The sequence below is a fragment of the Delphinus delphis genome, chromosome 19 (assembly GCF_949987515.2).
Source record: "Delphinus delphis chromosome 19, mDelDel1.2, whole genome shotgun sequence".
NCBI lineage: Eukaryota > Metazoa > Chordata > Mammalia > Artiodactyla > Delphinidae > Delphinus > Delphinus delphis.
The window spans coordinates 11,068,881-11,094,986 of NC_082701.1; the positions used below are offsets into that span (position 1 = coordinate 11,068,881).

The 26,106-nt window shown below is 52.2% G+C and overlaps 2 protein-coding genes across 4 annotated transcripts in view; both read left to right on the forward strand.

Moving 5' to 3' along the window:
* CCDC40 (coiled-coil domain 40 molecular ruler complex subunit) overlaps nucleotides 1-1,625 on the forward strand; it is a 42,285-nt gene extending 40,660 nt beyond the window's left edge. The window contains exon 20 of the mRNA XM_059996270.1: nucleotides 527-1,625. Within this exon, the coding sequence (XP_059852253.1) occupies nucleotides 527-772 (246 nt within the window). The 3' untranslated portion in view covers nucleotides 773-1,625. The remainder of the gene's footprint in view (nucleotides 1-526) is intronic.
* Nucleotides 1,626-2,039: 414 nt separating this feature from the next.
* GAA (alpha glucosidase) lies at nucleotides 2,040-25,825 on the forward strand. 3 transcript variants are annotated; one of them, XM_059997607.1, is made up of 20 exons: nucleotides 2,040-2,121; nucleotides 4,854-5,552; nucleotides 6,544-6,689; nucleotides 8,362-8,527; nucleotides 8,611-8,707; nucleotides 9,207-9,326; nucleotides 9,407-9,525; nucleotides 9,612-9,743; nucleotides 10,616-10,726; nucleotides 11,203-11,316; nucleotides 11,414-11,498; nucleotides 11,961-12,078; nucleotides 12,443-12,576; nucleotides 21,042-21,193; nucleotides 21,357-21,505; nucleotides 22,518-22,659; nucleotides 23,065-23,208; nucleotides 23,617-23,781; nucleotides 24,089-24,241; nucleotides 24,650-25,825. In XM_059997607.1, exons 2-20 carry the CDS (start codon nucleotides 5,028-5,030, stop codon nucleotides 24,707-24,709), a joined length of 2,832 nt encoding a protein of 943 aa, XP_059853590.1. In that variant the 5' UTR covers nucleotides 2,040-2,121; nucleotides 4,854-5,027; the 3' UTR covers nucleotides 24,710-25,825. The 3 variants fall into 3 exon arrangements, with proteins under 3 accessions (XP_059853590.1, XP_059853591.1, XP_059853592.1); XM_059997608.1 differs by having other exon boundaries at nucleotides 2,050-2,121; nucleotides 5,004-5,552; XM_059997609.1 differs by lacking the exon at nucleotides 2,040-2,121 and adding an exon at nucleotides 2,148-2,153 and having other exon boundaries at nucleotides 5,004-5,552.
* Nucleotides 25,826-26,106: the final 281 nt, after the last annotated feature.

Below are 26,106 nucleotides of genomic sequence, written 5' to 3' on the forward strand. Positions count from 1 at the left end.
TAACTTGGGGGTATCGGGATCGCTCGGCTCTCATGTTGAGTGTGGAATGGGAGGGCCAAGAGTGGACACGGGAACCTGTTTGAGGCCATGATGGTACTTAAGGAGGATGGGGACGCACGGAACACAGCACGGAACGCGGGTAGCCTGGGGCTAGTGCGAAGCCGTCAGATTCTGCGTATAATTTCAAAGTCGCCCCAGTGGGATTTCCTGCTGGATTGGATGTGGTGGTGTGAGCAGAAGAGAGGGGTCAAGCAGGGCTGCAGGGTTTGGGGCCTGACCAGCTGAGATGGGAGTGGTGGGCGCCAGGCCTGGCCCCTGGCAGGTTGGACGGCGGGTGAGGGAGGGTCCAGGCTCCACCCCATGCATGTCAGCCTCTTTGCCTGGAGCTGGAGACTCAGCACCCTCAGCTGTTCATTCCTGCAAAGTTCTCCTCTGGCATGTCCTTGAGTTGGAGTTCGTGCCAGCCCAGAGGGTGTCCTCTTTTTAACGTGCGTAGCCTGACACGGGGTCTCTTGTCCCACCCAAGAACCTTTCCACGCTCGTGGCCCTGCAGTCACGCCTCAAGCACCTGCAGGCCGTGAAGGACGGGCGCTACATCTTCCTGCTCCGCAATAAGCAGTCACTGCTGGCAGAGCTCAAGCGGCTGGACGACCGCCTGGCCAGCATCAGCACCATCCTCCACCACGTGAAGGACAAGTACCCCCAGTTCCAGGAGGCCCTGCTCAAGGTCAGCCGGTCCATCAGCAACAGGCTGGAGTCATCTGGGCCCTAGAGCGCCCACCCCAAGGAGGAGATCAGTTTTGTGTATCATCAGGGGCTTCAAATCTTTCTACCCTCAGAGACACCAGTTAAGAGAAACAGACAGGCCAGCATTGTAGGAATGTTTTTTTTTTAGCCACCCAGTAGTTTAAACCAAGTCAAATGTCAGCGTTTCCAGTTGCATTTCGGTGAGTCTTCCGCTTGCAAAGGCAGTGTCAGTGAACACGAACCCATATTTCCACATTGGGCTTACTCCTCCAAGTAAAATTGGAAACCCAGGTCTCTGCTCCTGCCCCCACTCCCAGCTTGGGTTAAATCCAGATTCCCAGCTTACACGAGCAAGTCCAGGGGGACCCTGGCTGCATCTGGAAGCCTAATGCCTGAGATAAGACCACACAGGTGCATGAACACAGACCTCCTTGTCTGCCCACTTGTCCTGCCCTCTCCTCCAGCCAGGGCTCCTCCCCCCACACTCTGATTCCTGAGCCCCTGCTACCTATGCCTTCTCTGCAGTTTAAAGGGAAAGTGTTCTACAAAGTAATTTTATACTTTCAGCAGAAAAATAAAACTATTTTTCTGAATATGAGAGAAAATCGTATTTATTCTAAAACATTTCAGAAATGCAAAACCCACAAAGAAGCGAGGAGGCCCTCAATCCTGCTCTGACACCGCTGCACTGGGCTTTCTGTGCCTGGTTCCACCTGACAAGGCCACAGGGTCCGGCTTCTGTATGTCATTTTGGAAAGCTTTCTCCTTTTTTTTTTCTTTTTCATTAATTTTTATTGGAGTATAATTGCCTTACGATGTTGTGTTAGTTTCTTGCTGTACAAGCTTCCCCCTTTTTTTTTTTTTTTAAGCTTGCTCGCCTTAACATGAGACTTTGTGTACGAAAAGTTCCTTGTCATTGCACATTTTCATGACAGTCATTTTATGGGTTATGACAATGTTTTCCTTTTCAGAAGAACTTTAAGTTGCTTTCAAATTTTCGCTATTTTGTCGTCTGGGTGCTAGATTCGCAGAGCCGTGCCTCGGCGGGCGGCCTGGCGGGCTCCAGGATGCTGAGGGTTCGCTCATGCGGGGGCGTAGCGCCCTCTGCGACCCCAAAAGACGAGGCCCCGCCTCTCCCCCAGAGCTCTCCCCTGCAAGGTGCGCGCCCCCTGAGCCCCTCCCACGTTCCAGGGACGCCGAGGCCCAAGGAGGGCGAGGACGCCACCAAGCGCCCCGCCACCAGAGGGCGCATCCCCGAGGCGAGCACTCACTAAAGGCGCCTGCGCAGGGGTCTGTCACGTGACCCGCCGCCGCTGCTCTGGTGGGCGCTGGATCCTGAAGTTGCTGCTACGGGCCGGGCGTGCGTGCGCGGAGGTGAGTAGGGGGCCGGGCGCGCGTGCGCGGAGGTGAGCCGACCTGACTGCTGAACCCGGGCTGCAGTGGTCCCAGCGAACGGCGGGGCAGGGGAGGTCCGCGGCAACCCCACAGAGTGGAGGCTTGGCGGGTGCGGGCAGTCGTGACGCCCTAAATGGGAGGGGTCGAACGATAGAGGGATTGGTCAGTGCTTTCCTACTGGAGAAGTTGAGCACACCGTGCCAGGGCCGCGCGCGGCAGGAGGCAGCAGTAACGACAGTGACCCCAGTAACATCGGGGACCCCGGAAACTCCACGGTTCCCACTCACTGCCCCCGAGCTGGGCGAGGAAGGCTGCGCTTGCCCCCGTTCACAGGGAGGAAGCTGAGGCACAGGAGGTTGAGAACCCTTTACTTCCCTCTGCCGGTGGTGGAGCTGGGCTTTGAACCCAGCTTGTCTACACCACCACCGTGGCCTGGGGAAGCAGCAGTTCTGAGACACTTACCTGAAAGCGGGGTGACCGACCCACTGGGTCAGCAGTGCCACTTGATCTACTGACCTTCAGTTCTTCCCCGTTTTCTCTCTAAATTGTCAAGCGCTGTGAGTGTGGCTCTTCCCCATTTTAGGATCTCTTCCCCTTTCTAGGCTCTCTTCCCTGTCTGTAAACTGGAAGCAGGGAAGGGCATGGGGTGCTGCCCTGGCCGTGCTTCTGGACACCTCTGCAGCTTCTGAAGTCTGGGTGGGAAGGGCTGAGGTCATTGCCCAAGAGCTCCCAAGTGAGGACCCCTGGACTCCACTCTGAGTTCCTTAGTTTCTGAGTCATTATGATCACAAATGTGTCTGGCAGGGTCAGGTGAAGCTGGGACACTATGTGGTATAAAAAAAGAGATATTAGTCTTTGTCTCCAGTCCCTGGCACACAACTTCTAAAAACCCTGGAATCTTGGGGGTGGTAAGAGTGTCTTTTATATGCTAATGAGATGACTGGGGGCTTGTAGATAGCTTCAGAATGGGGGCTAGTCCCCAGAAGGACCAAGGCAGGATTCGAGGGTGGGAACTTTCTCCTGGGCTTCCTCTGGGCCGGAAGCTCTTGATTAAGAGAGGGGACTGGTGATTAAGTTAGTCACCAGCGCTCAGTGATTTCATCGTTCATGCCCTACATAATGAAACCCTAAACTAGTTGGGGTTTGGAGAGCTTCCAAGCTTGTGAACACATTTTGGTGCTCAGAGGGTGGCCAGCCCAGAGAGGGCATAGAAGCTCAGCACCCCTTCCCCATACCTTGCCCTCTGGTTGTTCCTGAGTTGTATCCTTTATAATATACAGGTAACAGTAAGTGAGTTCTGTGAGTTGTTCTAGCCAGTTGTTGAACCTGAGGAGGTGAGGGGTGCTGTGTGAACCCCGGAATTGATAGTGGCTTGGTCAGAAGAGCCGGTGACAACCTGGGAGTTGTGGTTAGTGTCAGAAGTGGGGGAAGTCTTGTGGGACTGAGCCCACAACCTGTGGGGTCTGCACTAACTCTGGGAGTTCATGTCAGAATTGAATTGAATTGCTGGACACCCGGCTGGTGTCCAGAGAATGGGAAAATTGGTTGCTGAGAAAAAGCTCCACGCTTTTGGTGTCATAAGTGTTGTGAATGAAAACAGTTCACTCTTGCATCTAACGTACTGGTGACCCATGGTGGCCAGAATGTTCCAGGTGACCGGTGTGTGTCTGTGACAGGCTTGGACTCTCTCAGTGACCTGGGCGCACTTCTGCCTGGCGTGTGACATTTCCCCAACACCTGCATGTTTCTGGAGGCCATGAGAATGCAGCTCACAGACCTCCCACCACAGGGAGCTTCACTGACAGGCTCAGCCGCCGTGCTCTGAAATCATCACTGCATTTCCTGCGAGGGGCTGCCTCCCGGCCCTTAACGCTAGGGCAGGCCGCTTCTGGGAGACCTGGACCCCTCTAATGGCCAACTTTGGCTCAAGGAATCCCAACCCTGTGGCCTTGCCCAAGCTTCCCTAACCTACATGGCAGTCTGGGGCTCTTGAATCCACACCGCCCTCCCACGGGTTCAGACCTGCACGGGTGTGTTGGTGCTCTCAACCCTCTCTGGCAACCTCCCCAGTTTCTCTCAGACAGATAAAAAGGACCCCCCTAATAAAATCCTTGCATATTTAGTCCCATATCAGTGTGTGCTGCTCCTTGGAGGAGCTGGACCAGCAATGTTCCCTATAAAATATTTAGAACATACAGATAATCAAGACACAGGTAAGAACAGTCTTAGTACCAAAGTAACCAGAGTGAGGCTCCAGTGCAGCTGCTGTGACAGAGACCCAGAACCAGACCCCACACGAGCCTGACTGCAGGGGCGGGGAGGGGCTCCGCCTGCCCAGTCCTGGGGGCCAGGCTTTTTCTTCTGTGCTTGGCTGTCCCTGAGTGTTGACCTGGGCTGCAGTGCCCAAGACCCCTCACAGGCTGTATCCACGTCCTGGTCAGCCCAAGAGGGACAGAAGGAGGGAACACTTCCACCCCACTGGCCAAGACTCACCTCGGCCAGTCTTCATACGGGAGCGGGACTTATCTACTGTGGGAACTTGTTTGTTCCACTTGATCTATCACGTGGGTCTTTCTGTGTTATTAGATTATTTTTACTGACATTCTAGATGCGTTTATTTGTAACATATTAGAAGACTTCACAATGCACAGGATTCTGCAACTCCCTGTTTGGGACTTTTCTCTCCTTTTCCTTTTTCCTCCCTCCCCCAGGTCTGCCCTGCTTCCTCACCAGACCTCACTTCTAGCCTGTGCGCTGCTGGGCTGGCCACAAGTTCATGTCTGGAAGCTGCTTTGAGAGTCTCCTGAGGCCCCGGCCACTCCCTGCTGCCGTCCCTTTGAGCCTGGTTCTTCTGTCTGCAGGCCTCCTGGGCCCGCTGCCCACACATGATGAGGTGGCCACCCCGTTCCTGCCCCTTGCTGGGGGTCTGCGCCCTAGTCTCCTTGGCCATCCTGGGGCACATCCTGCTTCATGACTTCGACGTGGTCCCCCAAGAGCTGCACAGCTTCTCCCAAGAGGAGATTTACCCAGCTCGCCAGCCCAAAGCCAGCAGCCAAGGGCCCCAGCCTGTCCCACGGCGCCACGGCAACCAGAGGGCAACACCCACACAGTGCGACCTGCCCCCCGACAGCCGCTTCGACTGCGCCCCAGACAAGGCCATCACCCAGGAGCAGTGTGAGGCCCGGGGCTGCTGCTACATGCCTGCAAGGTGGCCTCCGGGCACCCAGATGGGGCAGCCCTGGTGCTTCTTCCCTCCCAACTATCCCAGTTACAGGCTGGAGAACCTGACCACCACCAAGACGGGCTACACGGCCACCCTGATCCGTGCCACCCCGACCTTCTTCCCCAAGGACATCATGACCTTGCGGCTGGACGTGCTGGTGGAGACTGAGAGCCGGCTCCACTTCACGGTGGGCGGGCGGGGGCTGGGCAGGGGCAGAGAGTGTGTGGACAGTGGATAAAGACAGACTCTACGGGGTGTTTGTTTATGCACAGACGTGTATTATGCCCTCACCTGGAGTCTGGGTGTGAGCAGACACAGTGCCTATGCTCAGGGAACAGTGGGCCGCTAAGACAGTCACTAGGAGGTTCTACAACATGTTCTAGGGGACAGGGCTCAGGGCAAGGTGGTGGGAGGTTAGGTCGCCCCCAGGAAGTGACATCCCAGCTGGGACATAAAGTAGGAGTCAGGAAGGGGAAAGGTGGAGAGGGAGGAAGGGGGACGGTTCCAGGCAGTGGGCAGTGGGATCCCAGCCACTGAGGGCAGGGCCTCTTGTCTGGTTTATTCCCTGCTGCTTCCCAGCCCCTGGAACAGTGCCTGGCACATATTAGGTGCTCAGTAAAAAGTTGTCAACTGAATGAATGTGCAGACACAAAGGTGAGAGAGGCTGAAGTACGTAATTCAGTACGGCCCTGTTATTTTAACAAAGTAACTGATGGCAGCCGTGGGTTACTGAGTGATGACTATGTACCAGACAAGGGCTGGGTGTTCTAATTATGTTTTCCCGTTCACCCTGTGACTAGATATGCCAGGTGGAAAAATGTTGCCAGATTCAGCAAATAAAAATACAAATATGAATTTCAGATAACCCAGGAATTAGTTTTTTTTTTAGTGTAAGCATGTCCCGTGCAATATCTGAGATGTATTTATACTAAAAAAATTGTTTATCTGAAATCCAGATTTCCTGTGTCTTACCTGGCACACCCCACAGGAGGTGCTCTCCTGGCTCTATAGACGAGGAAACAGGCTTAGGTATGTGGACCAATCTGTCCACACGCTGTGTGCGGCCACCCTGAGACTTGAACTGACGCCTTGCTTCTCTGGAAGGTGAAAGATGGAGTGGACAGGTGTGCAGGGCAGCCAGCCACCAAGGGCCTCATGACACTGCTCTCGTCCTCTAGATCAAAGATCCCACCAACCAGCGCTATGAGGTGCCCTTGGAGACCCCACGTGTCCGCAGCCAGGCGCCGTCCACGCTCTACAGCGTCGAGTTCTCAGAGGAGCCCTTCGGGGTGATCGTGCGGCGGAAGCTGGATGGACGGGTGCTGTGAGTGCCCAGTTTCTGTGCCCACTATCTGCTGGGAGGGTTAGGGAGCTGTAGGGCATCGTCCCTGACCCTTTTGTAGTCCACCCTCCTGCTCTGGCCTCCTGGCTGTTCCTTGCCCCGCAGGGCCCTGGTGCTTGCTGTTCCCTCCACCCCGAGCCCTCAAAGGCCCGTTCTCAGAAGGGACATTTGGCAACAGCTGGAGACATTTTTGGTTGTCACCACTGGGCGTTAGGGTGCTGGGATACTGCTAAACACCCTACAATGCACAGGCCGGCCCAGAACACGGAGCGATCGGCCCAAATGTCAGTAGTGCCTCAGCTGAGAAACCCTGGTCCAGTCTAAAGTGGCAACCCCACTCCAGGCAGCAACCCCAAGCCTGCTTTATTCTTGTTTATTTATCACATACTACACATCAGTATATCAGGCATTGCAGTGATTAACTCGTCCAATCCTCATAACAACTGGGACGTAGGCGCTGTTATTATCCCCACTTTACAGATGGAGAGACAGACATAGAGAGTCCAGGTGCTTGCTGGCAGGTGACGGAGCCCAGCCCAAGCGTCCGTGCTGTCGGCCACTCTGCTCCATGTCCCTCCGGGGTTTGTGTGCCCCCACGGGACCTTACCTTTGCTTGGACCATGGCTGCCATCTGCCTGAGGCAGGAGCCTTTCCTGTTCCCTCCTGAACCGCCAGCTCCTAGAGCAGTTCTGACCCACAGCAGAGCTCAGGGGTATTTGTGGAGAGGATAAGGGTGTTGCTTGGTCTCGCCCTCACCTCCCCCCAGCCCACCCCCCAGGTATTAGATGCACCGAAGCATCTTTTAGACTCAAACGCTGTGGCTGTGAGTCCAAGTGTTCGGTGTCGCTCTGGCCCAGAAGCGCCCGCCCATACCCCCAGCCACGGGGTCAGCAGTTTTGCCGCGGCTGCCCGCTGGCCCTGACGCTGGGCTGTGCAAGCACCTTTCCCAGGACGCATCCCATGCACTTTGCCCACATAGTCCTACACGAATATGTGCTGGCTGACAAGGCCCTGCTCTGCACCGAACTCTGCTACACGCTCAGAAGGAGGGACCTTGGACTTGCCCAAATCTTCAGAGCACTTGCCTTGTGAAGTGCATTTCTTTCTTTTGTGGCCTGTTCATTTTTTGGCCGGGTGTTGTGGACCTGCTAGCAGGACTGACATAGCAGAGGGAGGTAGAAACGGGCTGTGCAGATGCAGGGTGTGGGCTGGCTCTGCAGCTGGGGGGCCTCTCTGAGAAGATGACCTGCAAGCGGAGTTTGGAGAGAAGTTTTTTAAGCATTTTATCAGATCTTGGTCTTGAACACGCACAGACACCCACAGGCAGGTGAGCAAAGTCTTAACACGGGCTGGTGGGGTGCGGCAGGAACTTGTCCCATGAAATTAGCCGGGATGCGTCTGCCATGCAGAGAGGGGCCCTGTACGTGGTTTTTGCCTTCCTCTTGATCCCATGGAACCTCGGGGCACCCTAACTGCCCCTGGCTGGGCAGCTCCACGATGCCTGGGAGCAGTTTGGCCCTCCTGGGAGGTGCTCAGGGCCACGACTCCCAGGACTGTAAGGGTTTTGGGCAGCCCTTGCCCAGCACTTGCTTGTGGTCAGGGCTCGTGGGGCCATTGGCTTCTTGTGCGAGGCCACCTGGTCTCTTCCTGGCAGGCTGAACACCACAGTGGCCCCCCTGTTCTTCGCCGACCAGTTTCTGCAGCTGTCCACCTCCCTGCCGTCCCAGCACATCACGGGCCTCGCCGAACACCTCGGGCCCCTGATGCTCAGCACCAATTGGACCAAGGTCACTCTCTGGAACAGGGACGTCGCCCCTACGGTAAAGGGGCGGCCAGGGAGGGGTGTGCGATCGGAGGGGCTTCATGGGCCAGGACGTAAAGCAGGGTGTCTGCCATGTCCCAGCCCGACGTGAACCTATATGGATCTCACCCTTTCTACCTGGGCCTGGAGGATGGCGGTTTAGCTCACGGGGTCTTCCTGCTGAACAGCAATGCCATGGGTAAGCAAGGGGGTACTGGGGCCCTCCACATCCCCCAGCCAGTTCTGCTTCTGAGCTGCCGGCCAGGGTTTCCCTGGTGCAGCCACACCCCCTCCTTCGTAGAGGGGGCTGGGGCTCTCTGCACCTATCTGACAGACTGGAGGTAGAGGAGGAGGCAGGGGGTCGGGTCTCGTACACTGTTCCGAGAAATGACCATTGGGCTGTGGCCTCTGCCAGCTCTGTCCTTCAGTGCTTCTAAGGTGGGCTCTGGGACCTCTGACCTGGGTGGGGTGGGGCTGAGGCCAAAAAAAGGGGCCCCAGGCCCAGCTGCTCAGCGTCTTCCTGTCCTGCTCCAAGGATCTCAGCAAGCTGGGCTCAGAGTGACTGTCCCAGGGCCCCCAAGCTCCCTGTGGGAGGACCCCGCCTCTCCAGCGGTGGTTTGGCCCATTGGTGCAGTGCCGAAGGCCCTGGGCAAGGGGGGTGAGTATTTGTCTCTGAGCCCCAGGGCTGCTTCCCCCAGATGTGGTCCTGCAGCCCAGCCCGGCCCTCAGCTGGAGGTCGACAGGCGGGATCCTGGATGTGTACATCTTCCTGGGTCCGGAGCCCAAGAGCGTGGTGCGGCAGTACCTGGACATCGTGGGTAGGCCTCTCCCTGGCCCTGGCCCCCGGCCCCTCCCTCCCCAGCCCCTCCTGCCCGCTCACGGTCGCCTTGGCTCCCAGGCTACCCATTCATGCCACCGTACTGGGGCCTGGGCTTCCACCTGTGCCGCTGGGGCTACTCCTCCACCGCCATCACCCGCCAGGTTGTGGAGAACATGACCAGGGCACACTTCCCCCTGGTGAGTGCCGGGGAGGGGCCTGGGGCCCCCAGGGTGGGGCGGGGGCAACGAGCCTGGGTCCCGACCACCCTGTGCTGTGGCTGCAGGACGTCCAGTGGAATGACCTGGACTACATGGACGCCAGGCGGGACTTCACTTTCAACAAGGACGGCTTTGGGGACTTCCCGGCCATGGTGCAGGAGCTCCACCAAAGTGGCCGGCGGTACATCATGATTGTTGTGAGTGCCTCCTCCCCTCTTGTGCCACAGGAAGCAGGCTCTTTTGGAAGGAGAGGGGCCCAGTGTCTGGTGGCTCCAACTTTCAGTCCTCATGGTGGCCATGGTCACTGAGAATGTTTCTGAGGGTCTTTGATATCGAGGGAATATCAGGTTTATAGACTTGACTCCTGCTATCCAGTCATGTCCCTGGAGACATCTGTCTGTGGCTCAGGATCCTTACGGCTGTAGGTTACTTGAACAGCTTAAAGCAAGGGCCGGGTGGAGCTGTGTGCCAGGGCGGCTGGAACCCCAGAAGCTCCGTGAGACTCCTGGCCCTGCCTCCCTGCAGTCAGCTTGTGGGAAGGAGGGCAGGATCTGAGTGGCTCAGCAGACAGACACACTTCCCTGGGCCAGTCCCTGCAGCCAGAGGGGTGTGATTCAGGGTCTGGTACAGCTGGGGGGCCGGAGGAGGGGAGGGGGAGCCAAGACAACCCCTCAGGAGAGGAAATCCGTTTGGAATTGGGCTGATGGTCATTTCCATCCCTGCAGCCCCTCTGAAGGCAGCAGCATCCAGGTCCACTCAGAGCAGGGAGCGGGGAGGGCAGACGCAGACCTTTTCTTTTCTTATTCAAAATGAAATAAACGCTCCCTGTAGAACGTTTGTGAAACTCTGGGCCCTTAAAGCAAAAGTAACGCCTGCATCCAGGTGCGCCCTTTTTGGCAATGGGGGCGGGGTCACGTGCACGTCCACGCACACGCAGCGCGTTGGCGCATCCAGGGCACATCCACCTGTGCCTCGTTAACGTTTATCGAGAGCATTTTCCCGTTTTCCCAGCGATGGGTGCCGAGGCTTTGGGCATTTCTCTCTCATTCTGACTGGTTTCTCTCCCCAGGATCCTGCCATCAGCAGCTCCAGCCCTGCCGGGACCTATCGACCCTACGACGAGGGTCTGAGGCGGGGGGTCTTCATCACCAATGAGACTGGGCAGCCGCTGATTGGGCAGGTACAGCAGGGCCTGGGGGGCGAGGGGGAGAAAGCAGGGGTCCCTGGGCAGTGGGGCTGCAGGGGGGGCGGCAGTGACAGCTGGGGGTGACAGTGGCCCCTGACAAGGAAGACCACCCTGAATCCTTTTGTCAGGGGCCCTTGTTTGCGGGCAGCTCAGAAACAAGCTCCACAGATGCTTGCGGAGGCCTTGGGGTCCTCCACATCCTCTGGGCCCCCAGGGGCTTCCTGATGGTTCCCAGGCCTTCCCGGTGGGTGGGACAGGCCCAGAACCAGGAGGAAGGGGGTCGAGCCTGAGGGGAGGCTGGCAAGGCTCCCAGCAGTGCAGATTCTGGGGCCTCTCCCCGTGCTCCTACCCTTGCAGTCCACCCATCCCTGGGTTAGATGAGTGAGGCTACGGCTCTGCCTGCAGTCAGGACAGACAGGGCCTCCGTGCAGGCTCCAGGGGCCCTGTCTCCCCTCTGGCCTTTCGTCCAGGTGTGGCCCGGACTCACCGCCTTCCCTGACTTCACCAACCCCGAGGCCCTTGACTGGTGGCAGGACATGGTGGCCGAGTTCCACGCCCAGGTGCCCTTTGACGGCATGTGGATCGTGAGTGTGGCCCCACCCTTGGGTGTCCGGTGGCCTCAGGGACCGGCCCCACTCTCTGTACCAGGCAGGGCACCCACCCCCAGGGCCTCTCTTGCAGGACATGAACGAGCCATCCAATTTTGTGAGGGGCTCAGTGGATGGCTGCCCCAACAGCAACCTGGAGAACCCGCCCTACGTGCCAGGTGAGCTGCCTCCACCTGCCGGCCCCCCAGCACTAGTCGGCTGGGGATTTAATGGCTCAAATCAGGGATTTCCTTCTCTGGTCTGGGAGACTCAAAGCTCTGGTTTCTGAGAAGCTGATGGGCAGCGGCCAGCCCGGGAAAGGCAAGGGGTGCCCTGGGAGTAAGGTTCATGTGGGGAGACCCCAGCCACGTGATGCTGACTGGGCATGTGCAGCTGAGGCTAGACCCTTCAGAGGGGGTATTTCAGGCTTTGGCAGTCGGACAGGGAAAAAAAAATGGTTAGGAGCAGGCAGACATGAAGTCTGGGTGTGCAGACCACAGCCTGCGGCATCGCCTTGTCCTGTCCTTGGAGAAGTGGAGACTGTACAGGGACGCACCCCGTGTCCCAAGGGGTCTCTCAAGATGTGGGGGGCACCAGCCTGCCAGGAGGAGGCTCCAAGGAAACAGCCCCCTCTCCTCCAGGGGTGGTTGGCGGGACCCTCCGGGCAGCCACCATCTGCGCCTCCAGCCACCAGTTCCTGTCCACGCACTACGACCTGCACAACCTGTACGGCCTGACCGAAGCCTTCGCCTCCCACAGGTGAGGGGCCAGGGTGCAGGAAGGAGAGGAGGAGGCCCTAGCCATCCCTACATCCCACCCCCGCCCCCCACCCCAGCTCCATGCCTGGTGCCTCAGAGGAAGGGCATGGTGACGAGACAGAGAGGCCAGGGCTGACCAGGGCCTCTGGCCCCCTTGAGTTTGTCCTCCCCGTGACACGTGCATCTTCGAGGGTAAGTCAGGTGGCAGGGCTGACTGCCTGGCAGACAGTGGCGGTGACCTCAGCAAGCCAACTCCTTGCTCCCAGCTTGTCCTTCCTGCTGCACTGCCAGGCACTCTTGTGGGCAGTGGTGGGGCTCCTGGTGACCCTGCTCAACGCAGCTCTCTGTGCCCCTGCTCCACCCAGGGCTCTGGTAAAGGCTCGGGGCATGCGCCCCTTTGTGATCTCTCGCTCCACCTTTGCCGGCCACGGCCAGTACGCCGGCCACTGGACAGGGGATGTGTGGAGCAGCTGGGAGCAGCTTTCGTACTCCGTGCCAGGTGAGCACACCTGTCAGGAGGGGTGCAAGGAGGTGAGGGTGGGCCCTTCTCCGGGCGTGTTTGCCCAGAGCTGGGTCCTCAGAGAGATGCTGCTGCAGTGGCATGGGGCCCGTCGCCAACTCATGTGCCATTGGACTCACCTGTGGTGCCCCTCTTCCAATGTCCCCATCTCGGATTCATGCTAACATCAGAATGTCCCTTCTGGTGACCACATTCTGAGCTGCATGAAATAGCATCTGAGCTCAGTCCAAAGGGTGCCCCCACCCCTCTTGTCTCAATGCCTGGCTCCACCCTGCAAAGAAAATTTTGATTTTTGTTCCAAGAGCTCTGATGCTACAGACAGATCTTAGGCCCAGGGATGGCTCAGGAGCCCTGGGGAAGGGGATAGAGGTGACCCCAGAGGTCACAGCTGAAAAGAGCCTCCACCAAACCCCCGGCCTGGAAGTGCTTTCATAGTCGCAGGCTTGCTTCCATGTGCGATGCATCTACAGAGCCTCGGGCCACAGGGATGTCCTGCCGAGCTGAGCTCTCGGGTGAGAAGTCCATTCCTCCTTCACAAAGTGGCTGCTGGCTCTGCCCACGGGTGCCGACCGGCTCTGATTTTCACCCTGGGGCCAGCATGGTGGGTCGAGCCTGAGCACATGCAGGCCAATCCACCCCAGAGCCGGATTCCTGGGCTTTGTGTCCACCTGTCTAGTTCTTGGGTTTCAGTTCTGGTGTGAGCTGTTGTTACCAAGCTAAAATAAGGCTGTGCAGCTCCCAGGACCTGCTGTGACCCAGACCAGCACTGCTCACAGCCCCAGGCTGCGCCCCATCCTGCCCATTGGGCTTCCAGTCTGGGTCCTGGCTCCCGAGGAGACGAGGAGAGGGTAGCCCAGCAGCCTCTAGTCCTGCCCAGCGGTGGTGGGATTGGCACGGGGCCCAGATGCTCTGGAAGCTGTCTGACCCTTCAGCAACTCAGGGGACTCACTGACCCTCTGCTGTAACGACGTACCACACCCCAGGTGATTTAAAAACAACAAACTTATTCTCAGACTGGAAGTCTGATCACGGTGTCGGCAAGGCCTTGCCCTCTCTGAGACTCTAGACAGAATCCCTCCTTGCTTCTTCCAGCTCTTGGTGGTTGCCAGCAGTCCTTGGCCCTCCTTGGTTTGAGGCTGTGTCACTCTAACCTCTGCCTTTGTCATCTCTCGGTTTTTTTCCTGTGTCCTTGTCTTCACATGGTGTTTTTCCTCCTCTTTTCTTTTTTAATATAGTTCCCTGGGCTATACAGTAGGACCTTATTGTTTATCTATTTTATATTTAGTGGTGTGTATCTGCTAATCCCAAGCTCCTGATTTATCCCTCCCCCACCCCCTTTCCCCTTTGGTAACCATAAATTTGTTTTCCACGTCTGTGAGTCTGTTTCTGTTTCGTAAATAAGTTCATTTGTATCATATTTTAGATTCCACATATACCTGATATCATATGGCATTTGTCTCTAACTTTACTTAGTATAATAATCTTTAGGTCCATCCGTGTTGCTGCAAATGGCATTATTTTCATTCTTTCTTATGGCTGAGTAATATTCCATTGTATATATGTACCACATCTTTATCCATTCATCTGTCAATGGACATTTAGGTTGTTTCCATGTCTTGGCTATTGTGAATAGCGCTCCTATGAACATTGGAGTGCATGTATCTTTTTGAATTATAGTTTTGTCCAGATATATGCCCAGGAGTGGGTCACATGGCAACTCTATTTTTAGTTTCTTAAGGAACCTCCATACTGTTGTCCATAATGGCTGCACCATTTTACATTCCCACCAACAGTGTAGGAGGGTTGCATTTTCTCCGCAACTTCTCCAACATTTATTATTTGTAGACTTTTTAATGATAGCTATTCTGACTGGTGTGAGGTAATACCTCATTGTAGTTTTTCAAGATTTAATTGTATTTATTTTTGGCTGTGTTAGGTCTCTGTTGCTGTTCGCGTGCTTTCTCTAGTGGCAAGCGGGGGCTACTCTTCATTGCAGTGCATGGGCTTCTACTTGCGGTGGCTACTCTTTTGTGGAGCATGGGCTCAAGGCGCGCAGGCTTCAGTAGTTGTGGCACGCAGGCTTCAGTAGTTGCGGCGCACAGGCTTAGGTGCTCCGTGGCATGTGGGATCTTCCCAGACCAGGGATCGAACCTGTGTCCCCTGAATTGGCAGGCAGATTTTTATCCACTGTGCCACCAGGGAAGTCCCTTATTGTAGTTTTGATTTTGCATTTCTCTACTAATTAGTGATGTTGAGCATCTTTTCATGTGCCTATTGGCCATCTGTACATCTTCTTTAGAGAAATGTCTTTTTAGGTCTTCTGCCCATTTTTTGACTGGGTTGTTTGTTTTTTTGATGTTGAGCTGTATGAGCTGTTTCCATATTTTAGAAATTAAGCCCTTGTCAGTCACATCATTTGCAAATATTTTCTCCCAGTCCATAGGTTGTCTTTTCATTTTGCTTATGGTTTCCTTTGCTGTCCAAAATCTTATAAGTTTAATTAGGTCCCATTTGTTTATTTTTGCTTTTATATCTATAGCCTTGGGAGACTGACCTAAGAAAACACTGCTATGATTTATGTCAGAGAATGTTTTGCCTATGTTCTCTTCTAGGAGTTTTGTGCTCTCATGTCTTATATTTAAGTCTCTAGGCCATTTTGAGCTTTTTTTTTTTTTTTTTTTTTTGGCGGTACGCGGGCCTCTCACTGTTGTGGCCTCTCCTGCTGCGGAGCACAGGCTCCGGACGCGCAGGCCCAGCGGCCACGGCTCACGGGCCCAGCCACTCTGCGGCATGCGGGATCTTCCCAGACTGGGGCACAAACCCGCGTCCCCTGCATCGGCAGGCGGACTCCCAACCACTGCGCCACCAGGGAAGCCCTTGAGCTTATTTTTGTGTGTGGTGTGAGGGAGTGTTCTAACTTCATTGATTTACATGCAGCTGTCCAGCTTTCCCAACAACACTTACTGAACAGACTGTCTTTTCTCCATTGTATACTCTTGCCTCCTTTGTTGAAGATTACTTGACCATAGGTGTGTGGGTTTGTTGCTGGGCTCTCTGTTCTGTTCCATTAATCCATATGTCTGTTTTGTGCCAGTACCACACCGTTTTGATTACTGTAGATTTGTAGTATTGTCTGAAGTCTGGGAGGGTTGTGCCTCCAGTTTTGTTCTTTTTCCTCAGGGTTGTTTTGGCAATTCTGGATCTTTTGTGGTTCCATATAAATTTTAGGATTATTTGCTCTAGTTCTTTGAAAAATGTCATGAGTAATTTGATAGGGATTGCATTAAATCTGTAGATTGCTTTGGGTAGTATGGCCGTTTTAACAATATTAATTCTTCCAATCCAAGAGCATGGGATATCTTTCCATTTCTTTGAATCATCTTCATTGTCCTTTATCAATGTTTTGTAGTTCTCAGCATATAAGTCTTTCACCTCCTTGGTCAGGTTTCTTCTGAAGTATTTTATTTTTTACCTTTTGGCTGTGCTGTGTGGCTTTGTGGGATCTTAGTTCCTTAACCAGCGACTGAACCCAGGCCCACAGCAGTGAAAGCGCCAAGTCCTAAGCACCGGATCAGCAGGGAATTCCCCAAAGTTTATTTTTTTTGATGCGATTTTAAAAGGGATTGTCTTTTTACTCTCCCTTTCTGCTATTTCATTGTTAGTGTAAAGAAATAACAGATTTCTGTATGTTAACCTTGTATTCTGCTACCTTGCTTTATTTATCAGTTCTAGTAGTTTTTGTGTGGAGTCTTCAGAGTCTTCTATATATAGTATCAATGTCATCTGCATATAATTACAATTTTACCTTTTCTAATTTGGATACATTTTATTTCTTTTTCTTGCCTGATTGCTGTGGCTAGGATTGCCAATACTATGTTGAATAGAAATGGTGAGAGTGGGCATCCTTGTCTTGTTCCAGATTTTAGTGGAAAGGCTTTCAGCTTTTCACCATTGAGTATTATGTTGGCTTTTATTATGTTGAGATATGTTCCCTCTGTACCCATTTTGGTAAGAGTTTTTATTGTGAATGGATGTTGAATTTTATCAAATGCTTTTTCTGCATCTATTGAGATGATCATGTGGTTTTTTTCTTTTGTTGATGTGGTGTATCACATTGATTTGCATATGCTGAACCATCCTTGCAACCCTGGGACGAATCCAACTTGATCGTGGTGTATTATCTTTTTTTATGTGTTGTTGGATTCAGTTTGCTTTTATTTTGTTGAGAATTTTTGTATATTAATCAAAGATTTTGGCCTGTAATTTTCTTTTTTTGGTAGTGTCTGTCTGGTTTTGGTGATGGTGGCTTCATAGAATGACTTTGCAAGTGTTCCGTCCTTTTCAGTCTTTTGGAAGAGTTTGAGAAGGATCAGTATTAGTTCTTCTTTGTATGTTTGGTAGAATTCACCAGTGAAGCCATGTGGTCTTGGGCTTTTGTTTGCAGGGAGTTTTTTTAAATTACAGATTCTATATCACTTCTAGTGATTGGTCTGTTCAAATTATCTATTTCTTCTTGATTCAGTTTTGGTGGGCTGGATGTATCTAGAAACTTGTCCATTTCTTCTAGGTTGTTCAGTTTGTTGGCATGTAATTGTTCATAGTATTTTCTTATGGTTTTTTATATTTCTGTGGTATCAGTTGTTATTTCTCCTCTTTCATTTCTTATTTTGTTAACTTGGGTCCTCTCTTTTCTTCTTGGTGAGCCTGGCCAGAGGGTTGTCAATTTTGTTTACCCTTTCAAAGAACCAGCTCTTGGTTTTATTGATTTTTTTTCTATTTTTTAAAAATCTCTATTTTATTTGTTTCCTCTATGATCTTTATTATTTCCTTCCTTCTGCTAACTTTAGGTTTTGTTTGTTCTTCTTTTTCTAATTCTTTTAGGTGGTAGGTTAGGTTGAGATTTTTCTTGTTTTTTTTTTTTGAGGAAGGCCTGTATCATCATGAACTTCTCCATAAGGACTGCTTTTGCCCAATCCCACAGATTTTGTTTGGCTGTATTTCCATTATCATTTGTTTCAAAGTATTTTTAACTTTTCTCTTTGATTTTCATCACTGACCCATTGGGATTTTTTTGTTGTTAGTTTCTGCTTTATAACAAAGTGAATCAGTTATACATATACGTATGTTCCCATATCTCTTCCCTCTTGTGTCTCCCTCCCTCCCACCCTCCCTATCCCACACGTCTAGGTGGTCACAAAGCACCGAGCTGATCTCCCTGTGCTATGCGGCTGCTTCCCACTAGCTATCTATTTTACGTTTGGTAGTGTATATACGTCCATGCCACTCTCTCGCTTTGTCACAGCTTACCCTTCCCTCTCCCCATATCCTCAAGTCCATTCTCTAGTAGGTCTGTGTCTTTATTCCTGTCTTACCCCTAGGTTCTTCTTGACATTTTTTTCTTAAATTCCATATATACGTGTTAGCATACAGCATTTGTCATTCTCTTTCTGACTTACTTCACTCTGTATGACAGACTCTAGGTCCATCCACCTCATTACAAATAGCTCAATTTCATTTCTTTTTATGGCTGAGTAATATTCCATTGTATATATCTTCTTTATCCATTCATCTGATGATGGACACTTAGGTTGTTTCCATCTCCGGGCTGTTGTAAATAGAGCTGCAATGAACATTTTGGTACATGACTCTTTTTGAATTATGGTTTTCTCAGGGTATATGCCCAGTAGTGGGATTGCTGGGTCATATGGTAGTTCTATTTGTAGTTTTTTAAGGAACCTCCATACTGTTCTCCATAGTGGCTGTACCAGTTCACATTCCCACCAGCAGTGCAAGAGTGTTCCCTTTTCTCCACATCCTCTCCAGCATTTACTGTTTCTAGATTTTTTGATGATGGCCATTCTGACCAGTGTGAGATGATATCTCATTGTAGTTTTGACTTGCATTTCTGTAATGATTAATGATGTTGAGCATTCTTTCATGTGTTTGTTGGCAGTCTGTATATCTTCTTTGGAGAAATGTCTATTTAGGTCTTCTGCCCATTTTTGGTTTTTTTTTTTTAGTAGCATGTTGTTTAGTCTCCATGTAATTTGTTCTCTCTGTGGTTGATTTCCAGTTTCATGCTGTTGTGGTCAGAAAAGATGTTTGAGATAATTTCTATCCTCTTAAATTTGTTGAGGCTTGTTTTATGTCCTAGTATTTATATAGTCTATCCCAGAGAATAGTCCATGTGTACTTGAAAAGACTGTGTATTCTGGGGTTTTTTTGGATGTAATGTCCTGAAGATATTAAGTCTGTTTTATTGTGTCATTTAGGAGCTCTGTTGTCATATTGATTTTCTGTTTGGAAGATCTGTCCATTGATGTCAGTGGGATGGTAAAGCCTCGTGTTATTATTTTTATTCCCATCAATTTCTCTATGTCTGTTAGTATTTGTTTTATGTATTTAGGTGCGCCTATACTGGGTGCATATATGTTAATGAGTGTAATATCCTCTTCTTATATTGATCCTTTTATCATTATATAGTGTGCTTCTTTATCTTTCTTTATGGCCTTTATTTTTTTGAAGATACAGAATTATATTTAATCATTTTTTGTTGTTAATAAAAGTCATTTTGAATGTTCACTTTGACAATCAAAGATCCCATTGCCCTTTAGCATGGTGCAGCCCAAGGTTACCTGTGGTTACTTCAGGTAACCACACTACAGTCAAGGGCACCATCCCCCTCTCATCTTCAACTCTGAGCGAGTAATAGCCCACATGCACACCCCTGCCACTTAAGTTTCTAAAGATTCCTATTAGCAGAGGAATGAGAACCCTGTCATCTAGGAAATTTTAGTAGCACAGCGTCTAAAGAAATGGCAGCTAATAGCTACAGTAGAAAACAGTAGCTAGCAAATTTCATGCATGGGTCAGAATTCTGTATTTTTATATTCCCATCTTAGTTTAAAATACTAAGCCTCAATGACCTGTAACGTGAGAAAGAGTTGGTTACACCTGGGTCACTGATGAGAAAACAAGATCTCTGAAAATGTTGCATGGGCTTTGTTTTAAAGTCTGTTTTGTCTGATACAAGTATTGCTACCCCTGCTTTCTTGTCATTCCCATTTGCATGAAATATCTTTTTCCATCCTCTCACTTTTAAGCTATGTGTGTCCTTTGCCCTAAAGTGGGTCTCCTGTAGGCAGCACCTTGTAGGCTCTTGTTTTATTATCCAATCTGCCACTCTGTGTCTTTTGACTGGAGCGTTTAGTCCATTGACATTGAAGGTAATTATTGATATGTGTTTATTGCCATTTTAGACCTTGTTTTCCATTTGATTTTGTATTTCTTTTTTGTTTCTTTTATGGTTTGATGGTTTTCTTTTGTATTTTCCTTGTGTTCTTTTGGTTTTTGTGAATCAATTTTATGTTTTTGATTTGTGGTAACCTGTTTTTCAAGTATGTTAACCTGTTACTATATCTACTTGCTTTAGACTTGTAGCCATACAGGCTCAAACACATTCTGAAAAAAAAATCTATATTTTATTACTCCCCTCCCCCACATATTATGATTTTGATGTCCTCTTACATTTTCATGTTTATCCCTTTGCTGTTCATTGTAGTTATCATTGCTTTCACAAAAATATTTTTGATTTTTTTTTAAATCTTTGTACTGGCTTAGGTGATTTACTTTCCAATTGTGATTTTCTTTTTCCTATAGATTCTTGCTTCTTTTCTATTTAGAGAAGACCTTTCAGTATTTCTTTTAGGATAGGTTTAGCATTGCTGTATTCTGTTAGTTTTTGCTTGTCTGAGAAATTCTTTATCTTTCCTTCTATTCTAAATGATAACCTTGCTGGGTAGAGTATCCTAGGTTGCAGGTTTTTCCCTTTCAGGACTTTGAATGTATCTTGCCACTCCCTTCTGGCCTGCAACCTTTCTGTAGAGAAAGCAGCTGATAGCCTTATGGGGTTCCCTTGTAATTAACTTTGTTTTTCTCTTGCTGCCTTTAGAATCCTCTTTAACTTTTGCCATTTTAATTATGTCTTGGTGTAGGTCTGTTTGGGTTCATCTTGTTTGGGACCCTCTGTGCTTCCTGTACCTGGTTCCCTCTTCTGATAAGGTCACCAGTCATGGTGAATTAGGGTCCACCCTAACGTCCTCTTCTCAACCTGATTACATCTTCAATGACCCTATTTCCAAATATGGCAACCAGGGGTTAGGACTAGAACTTACTTTGGAGGGAAATACAATTCAGCCCTAACGGGTCTAGTTTGCCCTGCCCACCCTGCGAGCTAGGGAGCAGATGCAGCTTGTCATTCTGCTGACCACAAGTGCAAGGTGCAGTGGCCATTGGTGTACTGACCATCAGGTGGGGGCTGGGTGGGAGGGGCTTTGGGAGGGATCCTTGCCTCCAGCCAGTTCAACAGACATGTCTGTCAGGCTCCTTGGCCCTAGACTGCTCCTACTGTAGCAGCTGGAGGCCCATCTGACTCTGCCCTCCAGAAATCCTGCTCTTCAATCTGCTGGGGGTGCCCCTGGTGGGGGCCGACATCTGTGGCTTCCTGGGCAACACTTCGGAGGAGCTGTGTGTGCGCTGGACCCAGCTGGGGGCCTTCTACCCCTTCATGCGGAACCACAATGGCCTGAACAGCCTGGTAGGGCGGGGGCAGCAGGGGAGGCCGTGCCCTGGGGAATGCCACTTTCTGTGCCAATGAGCCCAGCACTGGCTGGCCCAAAGTGCTGGGTCTCCTGGGGTGGGGGGACCTCGGAGTCCATGGTCCTAGATCCCAGGTGCTTCCTCCACTCCCTCCACTGCAGCCGCAGGAGCCGTACAGGTTCAGCGAGACGGCACAGCAAGCCATGAGGAAGGCCTTTGCCCTGCGCTACATGTTGCTGCCCTATCTCTACACGCTGTTCCATGGGGCCCACGTCAGAGGCGAGACCGTGGCCCGGCCCCTTTTCTTGGAGTGAGTGCCTGGGTTGGGAGTGATGGCCTCCGGCCCACTGACCCCAGGGCAGCTAACCTGCTGCAGGGGGTGTTCTGGGCACTAAGAGAGGAAGGAGGTTGCAGCAAAATCTGGGCACTCCCCACTGAGGTGCCCCCCTGAACCCCCAGTTCCCACCCATTAGATTCCAGCTCAGGGCAGGGAGCACTGGATAATGGAAAAACCCAGGATGAACACTGAGTACAGACCAGGCCTCCCAGATGGTAAAACAAGTTATAAGACTATCATGATTGAATCCATCTGGGGCTTAAGGGGACAAGACCACTAAAGAAATCCAATAGATATCCCCCAAGTAGGACTTAGTATATGTAAGAAGTTACCGTACCATAAAATGGCACCTCGAATCAGAGGATTAAAGGATCCTCCAGTAGTAAGGTAATTAGTTAGCTATTTGCAAAAATCAACTTATTTTCCACTCATCTGTACAAACCTAAGTTCCAAATGATTACGTAGTTAAATGACAAAAATTAAGCTGTAGAAAAGCTGCAGGAAAACAGAAGCGAATGCTTCTCTATGACCTGTCAGGAGAGGGCTTTCTAAGCATCAAAAGCAAAAAAGCAAAGGGAAGGAGGTTTCATTTAGGAAAAAAAAGTAACACTTCTTTGAATATAAGCAGAAAAATATTAAAACTGCTCTGAACATAGATTGTCAAGGCAATCGAATGGGAGAAAACATTATCAATAAAATGACAGTCACTGTCCCTAATGTACAGAAACTCAGACCAGGGGTAAGAGCCAGATAGACATGTGGGCAAGAACACAACTTGCAAACAGGGAATGTGAACAGGTCATGCCCAAGTAGTCGGGCAGGGAGAGGTTATTCTTGGCTCCTGCCTTGACTTAAGCTGGCCAGAACCGGCCCTGCCACATGTAACCCAGGTCCTCTGGCTCCTGTCCACGCCTCCCCATGGGTCCCTTGAGCCCACTGACCTCAGAGGTCACCAGGCCCCCCTGCCCATCCCTCCTGTTTGAAGGTTCCCCGAGGATCCCCGCACCTGGACAGTGGACCGCCAGCTCCTGTGGGGGGAGGCTCTGCTCATCACCCCGGTGCTCAAGGCTGGGAAGGTTGAGGTCACTGGCTACTTTCCCCGCAGCACGTGGTATGACCTGCGGACGGTGAGTCCTGGGGCCCTGAAACTTGGGAGGACGGGGGAGATGGAGCGGGTCTTCCCTCCAGCACCATCCGTGTGGACCAGAGTGAAAAAGGAGTTCTGGCTACATGAGGGCCCTCACCTGGGTGCTCCATCAGCATCATCCTGTGTGAGCCTTACAGGACCCATTTTCCAGATGGAGAAACCGAGGCTGAGTGGGTGACTTGCCACTGAGCTGAGCTGGGACTCCAGTTCTGCTCCCAAACTCCTGCCCCTTCTTGCGTCCTCTGACCTGCCCTACCCGAGCCCTGGCTCAGGCCTCGCATGCTCTGTCCCCACCATGTGGCCAGATCTTTGCTCTCAGCTCCTGACAACAGCACAGGAGCTTGGCAATGCCCAGGACCCTTTGTGACATGAAATCCCCCTCCAGGTGCCAGTGGAGGCCTTTGGCAGCCTCCCACCTCCTGCACCCCTCACGTCTGCCATCCACAGCGAGGGGCAGTGGGTGACACTGTCCGCCCCACTGGACACCATCAACCTCCACCTCCGGGCCGGGCACATCATCCCCATGCAGGTACTTGGGCCGGGCCCCTGATCCTATTTGTCCAGCCCTGGGGTTGCTGGGACCCCACATGCCTCTGTTCAATTGGGGGTCTGCCCCCAGGCAGAGATGATCCTTCTGAGGGTTGAGGATGAGCTGGGCTGGGGAAGGACAGGATACATCCTTGCACTCACTTGCTCCCGGGCCTGGTGAAGGAGAGGCCTGCTTCATTGGCCTTTCTCAGAAAACTGTCAGTCTGCAAACCTCTTTGGGCCTAACGTCCTCTGAGGTGTCCACGGGCCTCCAGGCCGCTCGGCCGTGGGCTGTCCTGCGGATCGTGGTTTCTTCTAGCACGGCACTGTCCCAGCCTAGTGCTCCTCACGCCTGGGTCTGGAGGCCTCCACCAGGTTTGGGACAGTGACGGGGGCCACCCCCTCCCAGGGCCCTGGCCTCACAACCACAGAGTCCCGCAAGAAGCCCATGGCCCTGGCTGTGGCCCTGACTGCAAGCGGGGAGGCCCGAGGGGAGCTGTTCTGGGACGATGGGGAGAGCCTAGGAGTGCTGGACCGTGGGGCGTACACGCAGGTCATCTTCCTGGCCACGAACGTGAGTTCTGGGATCCGCCTAGGCTGGGGGCTGTCTTGGGGTGATTATCCTGACTTGGTGAGGGGAGCTGGCCTGGGGTCCTGGGATGGCCACCTGTCCCTGGGTCAAGCAGACTGAAGGGGAGAAGAGCCTGTAGGCCAACTGCCTTGGCTGGAGTTCCCTGCACTGCGCCAGTGTCCTAGGGTTTGCACGGGGTGTGCTGCCGACCTGCCCTCCCCATCTGCTGTCCAGAGGCCCTGCCCTGGTGGGGCTTCCTGGCCCAGGCCACCTGCTCACACCTCTGGTCCTGTCTCTCTGCTTCGGCCAGAACACCATCGTGAACCAGCTGGTGCACGTGAGCAGTGAGGGGGCTGGCCTGCAGCTGAGGAAGGTGACCGTCCTGGGGGTGGCCACAGCCCCCCAGCAAGTCGTCTGCAATGGCGTTTCTGTATCCAACTTCACCTACGGCCCTGACACGGAGGCAAGAGAGCCTACATTTGAGGCCAGAAGGCCTGTCCCTGAGGGTGGGCGAGGGGGCGGGAGGTGCCCGCTGAGCTGGCATCATGGGATTCCCTGTCAGAAGGGAGAGGACACTTAGGCCTTACAAGGGGCGGAGAGGAACTGATCCTTGCGGGGAGGAGTGGGAAGGTTCAGTCCCCTCGCACTTCACATCTTTTCCCTGCCTGTGTCCACACTGTCAGCCCCTGGTTAGAGGGCAGCTCATTTCCAAAGCAAATTAAGGCGGCCACTGCCAAGAGTGCTCAGAGGGAACAGAGCGAGACACTCCCAGGGCTAGGTCAGACCCCATGTCCACCGTCCACCCATGTCCACAGACTGCTGTCTGCCCCACCTCTGTTGCCAAGCAAATTTTCCTATTTCTTGTCCCCAGACCCTGGACATCCCTGTCTCGCTGACGATGGGAGAGCAGTTCCTCATCAGTTGGTCTTAATCTGGGGCCCAGTGGTGTGCTGCTCCTTTACAGACCTCCCGGCAGCCCAGCACCTGCACCCTCAGTCGGCGGTATGTGGGCCTTGGGTCAGAGCACTTACCCCGAATCGCATGTCACTGACATCCCTGAACACCCGGATCTGCTTGTGAGTCTGCCCCCCAGGCTCTGGGCCAGCAGCTCTTCTGAGTCTTCTGTCCAGATCCCAGTTGGGTCAGTGCCCTGAGGGGTGGTGCCCTGTTTACTGTAAGATTTGCTTCTCTGTAGCCTGTCACTGTGACGCATGCAATGTCAGTCACCACTGCCTGCCTGTGACGCAGAGGTGGTGCTTGGTATGGGGTGGTACCTGCACCCCAAGGTCCTGGCTCTGACCTGATGAAAGCAGAGCTGGGGGGCCGCTGCAGACTGCTTTCTGGGCAGCTGCCCCCGACAACAGGGGTGGAGGCTGTCCACCAGTCTGACAAGTGGGCCTAGACACTCGGCAGAATTCCCAGGACTTGGGGATCCCTTAATCTGAAGTGCAATTATTTTTAATAAAAGGGGCATTTGCAATCAAGCTTCTGCCGGTCCTTCTGAGATTCAGGGTAAGGAGGATGTGTCTAGAGGCCCTGACACAGAAGCAGGACTCCTTCCTTGATGGGCCCCTGGACGTTCCCAGGCAGGGTGTGCATATGTGCTGTACTGTGCATGCTCAAAGCAGCACCCTCACGTCCCCACCTCACACCCTAGTATCACCCATCTCTAAGGTGACTGGAAAACATCCTGCCAGGCCTGGTGTCAGTCATGTGGTGGGAGATACACCCTCCCCCCGACCCTGCCCAAGGGCTATGCAGACTAAGCTGCTACCCCCAACACCTCCGTTCCCAGGCAACAGCTGGTCTGCTTTTGGTCACTATAGACTAGTTTACATTTTCTGGTATTTTATATAAATGGAATCATATAGCATGTATTTCTTTTGGTCTAATTAATTACTTACTTTGAGATTTATCCATGTGGTGTGCTTTTTAATTGCCAAATAGTTTTCCATTGGCTAGAGGTGCCACATTTATTAAATTTACATGGATGTAAGGATTGTTTTCAGTTTTTGACTATTGTGAATAAAGACGATGTAATCATGGACCAGTCTGTGAACGGACATGTTTTCATTTCTCTTGAGCAAACACCGCAAGTGTGATATGGTCAGGTCATATGGAGGGTGTGTGTGTGACCGAACTGTTTTCCAAAGTGGGTGACACACTGCACTCCTACCAGCCTTGCTGTCGCTTGGTGTGGTCCGTATGCTCATTTTCAGCTGTTCCAGTGACAGTGGATCTCGCAGGTCTGATTTGCAACTGAAGATGGCGAGCATCTTTCATGGACTTGTCACCCATAAATCTTCTCTGGTGAAGTGTCTGTTCAGG